The 7,985-nt window shown below is 42.4% G+C and overlaps 1 protein-coding gene across 1 annotated transcript in view; it reads left to right on the top strand.

Annotated features, from left to right (window-relative positions):
• The window catches only part of LOC108516528 (E3 ubiquitin-protein ligase HERC2-like), a 73,008-nt gene extending 65,023 nt beyond the window's left edge, over nucleotides 1–7,985 (top strand). Inside the window, 9 exon segments of the mRNA XM_017854080.1 lie at nucleotides 14–125; nucleotides 3,219–3,300; nucleotides 3,412–3,555; nucleotides 4,933–5,023; nucleotides 5,302–5,479; nucleotides 5,661–5,742; nucleotides 5,831–6,000; nucleotides 6,771–6,915; nucleotides 7,807–7,985. Of these exon segments, the coding sequence (XP_017709569.1) occupies nucleotides 14–125; nucleotides 3,219–3,300; nucleotides 3,412–3,555; nucleotides 4,933–5,023; nucleotides 5,302–5,479; nucleotides 5,661–5,742; nucleotides 5,831–5,946 (805 nt within the window). The 3' untranslated portion in view covers nucleotides 5,947–6,000; nucleotides 6,771–6,915; nucleotides 7,807–7,985.

Below are 7,985 nucleotides of genomic sequence, written 5' to 3'. Positions count from 1 at the left end.
TTTGTTTGGTTAGCCTCATTAGAAAGAAGTCTGCTGGGCTGGAATCGGCAGCTGCGATAAGAACCAAAGTGTTTGTGTGGGGTCTGAATGACAAGGACCAGCTGGGCGGGCTGAAAGGCTCCAAGGTACAGCCTGCTCCCTGGGACCCAGCAGGGCGGGGCACTGGGCAGCAGCCACACCTCGTGAAGTTTTTATAATAACTTTACGCTCTATATGTTGTACTGTTTCTTTACACGAACTAAAAGACATTACCAAATTACCCCTCAGAAGCGTCTCTCCTTGGAAAATTTCACTTTAGATATAATTGTCTTATTGCAGTCTTGTAAACTAGAAAATAAACTTTTGAAAAGATTTCACAAGTGCATAGACGAAAATTACAGACTATCAATAGATGTATCTTGCCTTCCCTACAATAAACATTTTTGACTATCATGAACAAAATAATGTGTAAAAAAGCCGTAGTGGCACACAGATGAGCAAGCTGTGGTCTCTGTCCTCCAGGTGCTTCGTGCCTGAGATTCTTCAGGGTAAAGTAGCTTGCACAGAGAGAGAAGGCTTTGTGAGCACAGAGAAACAAGCAGAATGCACATGTGTGCGCATACACACTTGCCTTATTCTTTGCAGGGTTTGTTGTGGGTGGAGAGCACCATGATTTCATTTACCTTGTCAGTAAACCATGAAGCATGTACGGGAAGCCGTGCCACAGCCTCTGTGTTCGCAACATCCTTCATCCCCTAGGTACTGGGATGAAAGGTTAATTTGTATTTTGAATTGCTTAGAAGAAAAAGACCATATTTTGAAAAAGAATAGGCGTAAGAAATGATGCATTTAAACTGGAGTTGAATTCGGCGTTCCTTATATTACTTAGTGTCTCCTGGCTGAGGAGCCACAAAGCAAATTCCTCTAAATTTTATTGCCCAGAGGCACTCTCTGTGTTCACATGAACTTAGGCTTCCTGTTACTTTCTGTGAGACATCGCATCATACATTTTCCTTATTGCCTGCCCTGTTGAGAAGCTGAGAAATAAAGTTAGAACTCATTCATTTGAACTCTTTCCTTTCAAGGTGCAATAATTTTTATCTGTATTGGAGCAGCCTTGAATTGGATTTGTGTTTCAATGCCCCTGAGCTTGGTTTGGGAAGCGGACAGTGGACAGTGAGCTGTGGGTGTCTCAGCTGTGGGAGTGCAGGGCTGTCCAGGGGTCCCTGAGGTGCAGGCCATTGGTGGGAGCCTATGACCTTGCTCACTGCCCTACATGGAGTTTTCACTTCAAGGACGGAGTCATCTTTCCACGGTTGTGATGAAAATCCTTTCTTCCACTGCAGTAGTGACTGTTTCACCCATGGAATCATAAAGGGTTTTTTAGACAAAGGGCCCTAGGAATTTTAAATTAAATTACATCCATCTACAATGGGAAATTTAAGTATATAATTTCTTAGAGATGTCAGAATCAGAGAATGACCAGGACATGACTTGAAATAAGGTATAGTCTGTAGGTGTGTGTTTTTATTTTTACATTATATGCATAGTCATCCCTCAGTATCCATGGGGGATTTGTTCCGGGACTTCCTGTGGATACCAAGATCTGTGGATGCTCAAGTCCCTGATAGAAAACAGTGTAGTGTTTGCATATAACCTATGCACACCCTCCCAAATACTGTATATCATCTTCAGGTTACCCAGAATACCTAATACAATGTAAATGGTATGTCAATAGTTGTTATATTACATTGTTAAGGGAATAATGGCAACAAAAATATCTGTACATATTTAGTATAGGTACAATAAAAAATCTTTTCAGTCCATGGGTGGTTGAATTCATGGATATGGAACCTATGGATACAGAGGACCAACCGTATTTTATTTTTTACCTTCTATTATGGAAATGTTCAGATGTACCCAAATAGAGTGAATAACACGAACCCTTATGTCCCTGGTACCAGCTTCCGTAGTTACCAGCAGCTGCCTACGTTTTTCTGTCTCTGTCCTCTCATTCCCCCAACTGTGGTTTAAAGTAAATCACAGTGTATCATTTCATTTTTAAAACACTCTAGTGTGAATCTCCAAGGGATAAGCAACGCCTTTGGTTAATGTAACCATACATAGTAGTAGTACAGTCATGCGTTACTTAATGATGAGGATACATTCTGAGAAAGTTTTGGTAGGGTGATTTTGTCATTGTTGGAAAATGATAGAGTGTACTTAACACAAACGTAGATGGTGTAGCTTACTACACACTCAAGCTATATGGTATAGCCTGTTGCTCCTCCTAGTACAGTTACAACATGTAACTGTACTGAATATGGTAGGCAGTTGTAACTCAATGGCATTTGTGTATTTAAACATAGAAAAGGTACAGTAAAAATACAGTGTAAAAGATTAAACATGGAACACCTGCATAGGGTACTTAACCATGAATAATGGAGTTTGCAGGACTGGAAGTTGCTCTGGGTGAGTCAGTGCACATTACTATAGACTTTAGAAGCACTATATGCTTTAGGCTACTCTATAAAAAATATTTTTCCTTCTTTAATAATAAATTATTTGTAACTTGTGAACTTTTCACTTTTTAAAAAACTTTTTGACTCATGATAATACTTAGCTTAAAACACAAACACAGCTCTGTGCAAAATGTTTTCTTTACATTCTTCTTTTTAAACTTCTTTGTTAAAAACTGAGACTCAAACACATACATTAGCCTACCTAGGATCATAGTGTTACTTCTCTTTCACCGCCACAAAGGAGCTAGCTGTCCTTTCCTGTGACGGCAGTGCTTTCTGGAATCCCTCCTGAAGTACCAGCTATAGGCTGTTTTACAGTTGGCTTAAAAAAAAAAAAAAGTAGAAGGAATACACTCTAAAAGAATGATAGAAAGTATTGCATAGTGAATATATAGGCCAGTAGCAGTTGTCTGTTATCATTATGAGGTATTAGGAATTGTTGATATGTAGCTGGCAGCACAGAGGCTTGTTGACACAGCATCACCACAGACACATGAGGAATTGGTTGGACTATGATGTTGTCATGGCCAGGACACCACTAGGCAGTAAGGATTTTTCAGCTCCATCATGATCTACTGGGACTGTCATCGTATATGTAGCCTGTGGTTGAGTGAAATGTTATGCAGTGCATGACTGTAATTCCTTGTATCATATAATGGTAACATAATTTTAAACATGCAAGTAAAATTTTTTTTTCTTAAAAATATTCTGTTCTAGATAAAGGTTCCTTCGTTCTCTGAGACACTGTCTGCTTTGAATGTGGTACAGGTGGCTGGTGGTTCTAAAAGTTTGTTTGCAGGTATGATTATTCTAATATTAAAAAATTTTTAAATTATGCTTGGCACCAAAAAACAGAAAAGTTTTTAATGTTGTGAAAAGTGAGTCCTCTCCTGGCTGTCGTTCCTTGCAGTGACTGTGGAAGGGAAGGTGTACGCCTGTGGAGAAGCCACGAATGGCCGGCTGGGGCTGGGCATTTCCAGCGGGACGGTGCCCATCCCACGGCAGACCACAGCTCTCAGCAGCTACGTGGTGAAGAAGGTGGCTGTTCACTCAGGTACAAACCAAGCACCAGCAGGCCTCTGTGGATCACCCTGTTGCTCCTGCTCCATTGTTAACCAAAGCCCTAATTGGTGTCCTTACATTCTTTCTTAAGTTTTTACTTAGTAGGAATAAAAATTGGATAATGTAAATCTCTAGGTGGTCTAGAATTTACTTATTGCTGCCAAATCAAGTCCTTTGCCTAAAAGCAGGCTGTTTTTCTGAAAAAGAGTCTATAGCTTTCTTCAGATTCCCAAAAGTATCTATGAACCCAAGTAATGAGAAAGATCCTTTAAAAAAAAAACAGACCACTCTTTCAGTGTAGGGAGTGTTTATTTTGGAAACACTGTGCTAGGCCTCTGAGGAACGGAACTGAATTAGACACTAAGTTCTAATTCAGTTCATACCTTTGCTGAACAGGGCTCAGTGTCACCCGCGTAACAGGAAATCCAAATGATAGTGGCTTAAGCAATGCAGAGTTTTACTTTTCTCGTTTGTAAAAGTCCAGAGGTGGGGTCAGAGTCCATCCAGCAGGGCTGTGTCTATGAGGAGTGCTGGTCCTTTGTGTCCCCCTTTGTGGGAAGATAGTCTTAGACTAGCTCTGGCCCCCAGAGTCCAGGGCCAGGCCTGGCAGAAGAGGCAAGCGCCACACAGTGTGCCCTCCTACCCATGCAGCCGTCTCTCCAGAGCCCCTCCGAAGCCCCACTCATTTCACTCACCATCTCCTGGGGGAGAGGAGGCTGGGAAGTGGTGTTTAGCTGAGCACATTAACATGGGGGTTCTGTTGGTAAGGAAGGGGAGAATGAGCGCTGGGGGATTACAAGTCCGGTCTGCTGTGATGTTCTCAAAGCCCAGGAGTTGGCAGGAACTCACCGTGTAGGGGTGGTCATGCCTTTAATCCTGAGGCAGGTTGTATGGACTTTGAGAACATTCCATGCTGGGGAAAAAGCATCAGTTGGCGTGTTTTGGGAAGAGTGAGTATAATGCTAATGCAAATGATTGAATAATTTCACTGTTGAGGTACAGTTCTCAAAAGCTTAAATTGACACTATTTTTACGTTTTGTCTAATCACAAATTATTTTTACTTTTTTCATCTAAATTTTGATTTTTCATGTATTTAACATAATAGGAACCCTATTAATAATCAGTATTATTTTGCCTCTTTGCAAATTCTTTCTAGAGTTAAATTTGTAGTTTAGTAAAAATTCACTTATTTGACACATATGTCCCAGAAAGCTTTCCTGCTAACTCCGCTGTTGATCCTGTTGAGTTACTCATTTATTCAGCTCACACTCATTGAGTGTGTGCTACATGCCAGGCAAAATAGGGAGCTATGCTGTGGGCTCTCAGTACCCTGCCCTTTGGCAATCCGCACATCTGTGCATGTTGCAGGTGGCCGGCACGCGACGGCTTTAACTGTCGATGGAGAAGTGTTTTCGTGGGGCGAAGGTGACGACGGAAAACTTGGACACTTCAGCAGAATGTAAGGGTACTTTCTTTAGTCTCATTTGCTAATAAACTGTTACAGATACTCTTGAAAGTTATTTTGCAGAAAATTAGAATAGATTATGGAAATGGATCTTAAACAATTTTTTTTAACACGGTTGTTTGTGTTTTGGTCTCATCGGTTCTGCTTTAAGGTTTGATAGTTGATCTGTGTATCTTGTGTTGACTACATATGGATCAGTATAGATGTCTTTTTTCCTTCGTCTCTAAGAAGGGACGGATTGACTGTAGGGAGCTGATTTCTTCTTGTTGTAGGAACTGTGACAAGCCAAGGCTGATCGAGGCCCTGAAAACCAAGCGAATCCAGGATATCGCCTGTGGGAGCTCGCACAGTGCGGCCCTCACATCCAGCGGAGAACTGTACACCTGGGGCCTCGGCGAGTATGGCCGGCTGGGACATGGGGATAATACGACCCAGCTAAAGCCCAAAATGGTGATTATACGCATTTTTGTTGCTTACAGAAAGCTTACCATCTGAAGATTTCAAGAGAAACTAAGCTTCGAGTCTAGGAAAGTTCATAAAGATGTGTGCATGGTTGGCTTTGTCTTTGGGAAATTCACTTGCTTTCTCCGTGCCTGTGCTTGATTCTGTTTTTAAATTTGTAATTGAGTAGGTGAAAGTCGTTCTCGGTCACAGAGTAATCCAGGTTGCATGTGGGAGTAGAGACGCACAGACCCTGGCTCTGACCGATGAAGGTGAGTACCTGGCATGATTCTGTGCTCCTGGGTGGGTAAGAATGATATGAAACGTTGGCCTGAAGTATATGTATATTCTTAAACCTAGATTTGGTATTTTCCTGGGGTGATGGTGACTTTGGAAAATTGGGCCGAGGCGGAAGTGAAGGCTGTAACATTCCCCAGAACATTGAGAGACAATGGACAGGGGGTGTGCCAGATTGAGTGTGGAGCTCAGTTCTCCCTGGCGCTCACCAAGTCTGGAGTGGTGTGGACATGGTACGTAAACATCCTCCCTGTCACAGTGTGCGCGCTTGTGCAGGTGCATGCAGGGAACCTGGGCCTCACCCCAGGCCAACACCGGCGTGATTGTGACCTGTCAGATTCTTACTTATGCATGCATCTTTGTCCTTTAAAGGATATTGAGTTGGGATTAGTGACAATAGTACAAAAAGAAATTTCCCATTGTAACTGGGTCATTTTGAAAATACTAGAAAAATTTTAGGCCACTTACCTTTCCTGTTTGGGTGAGATTTATAGGAAAGATTTCTTCTGCTGAAGCCTAAGGATAAAATGAGAGCAAAATAACCTTCTGAATCCTTTGATCCTGAAAAAGTTAACATGTATTTCTTGTAAAAGCTTATTTTATTAATGTGCAAAAGAGCAGGTGCCCAGACTGGCCTTGAATGGTGTGTCAGGCCTTAGTGCCAGTGTCATGACCAGAGGCAGCTTGAGAAAGGTGTATACCAGATAGGACTTTGGATAGGTGTTTGCAGTAGTGTGTCTTATTTTCAGTCTCTTTATATGAAAACTTACAACAGTAACTTAAATATCGTAAAACATGTGTTAAAGTATTAAGGTTTTTCCCAGCTGACTTAATAAGTTAATTTGAATTAATGGTGTATGATTTTGAATGTAAGTTCAAAGACCCTGAGTACCGTGTGTGATGTCATTGAGCTGGCTGCGAAAGATGTGAGACTGAGTGTTTTCTTGTGTAGCATTGTCAGACCATAACGTATTGTAACACTCCACCATTGGCCTTCTCCCAGGGGAAAGGGGGATTACTTCAGGTTGGGCCATGGCTCTGACGTGCACGTGCGGAAACCGCAAGTGGTGGAAGGGCTGAGAGGGAAGAAGATCGTGCATGTGGCTGTCGGGGCCCTGCACTGCCTGGCGGTCACGGACTCGGGGCAGGTAAGGCTGCAGGTGGCCTGGGGGTGGCATGCCATCCTGACTTGGGGGACTTGGGGGTCACGACATGGTGCTCGTCCTGTTGAAATCGCAGCTGTTGATGAAATCAGCCGAGTCTTACTGCTTGAAGAACCATGAGGGCAGGACGCGTCCCTTTTGCCCACTGGTGTATCTGCCTGCTCGGCTGCAGGGGTTGGGGGGCGGGGTCCTCAGAAAAGACACGTTCCCATTCTGAAGTCTGCGTGAAAAGTGTGTGGAAAGATTGTTATTCTTGAAGATGCTCCTACGGCAAGGTATTAGCAAGACTTTCCTTTAGAGAATTGCTAACTGGCGAGGAGGGATCCATGCCTCATTTTAGAGACAGAGCTACTGCCTGACAAGTGTTACTGTCTCTTCTGCTTGTAGGAGCATATGCTATGACTGGCTTGTGGATATTCACTTTTAAGTTTTATTTATGAAAGCAAAATTACCATTACTGTTTTTGAGTCAAAATGAATTATACTTTATAGTTCTACAAGGCCAAGAAGAACTTACTTGAAAAATGAGCATATTGTTTTGGTCATTTTCTTTGCAAAATACAAGGGAAAAAAATTATTGCACTTAGTTGAAGAGAGGAGCTTCTGTGTGTCTTGCAACAAAACAGAATTGGATTAATATTAAGAAAATACTCCTTTTATAGGTATTATCCAGCGTTTTCATGGTTAGATTTTCTTCAGAGTTGTCGTACACTGATGCCATTTTGTAAGATCGTGAAATGGTTTGTTTTCACCTTTAAGAACTCAATTCTTTCAATTACCGTGGCATACACGTTAAGCATTTTGAAGTAAAAATTACATTAAAGAAAATGTCCTGAAATGTTGAAAAATTATAAGTATTTTCCCCCCTCGTAAACAGGTGTATGCTTGGGGTGACAATGACCATGGCCAGCAGGGCAATGGCACGACCACGGTTAACAGGAAGCCCACACTCGTGCAGGGCTTAGAAGGCCAGAAGATCACGCGCGTGGCTTGTGGGTCGTCCCACAGTGTGGCGTGGACAACCGTGGGTGTGGCCACGCCCTCTGTCCACGAGCC

Source organism: Rhinopithecus bieti, unplaced genomic scaffold (assembly GCF_001698545.2).
Source record: "Rhinopithecus bieti isolate Rb0 unplaced genomic scaffold, ASM169854v2 scaffold_38649, whole genome shotgun sequence".
Classification (NCBI taxonomy): domain Eukaryota; kingdom Metazoa; phylum Chordata; class Mammalia; order Primates; family Cercopithecidae; genus Rhinopithecus; species Rhinopithecus bieti.
The sequence above is the reverse complement of the archived record's forward strand: the minus strand, read 5'-3'. Positions and strand labels throughout refer to the sequence as shown.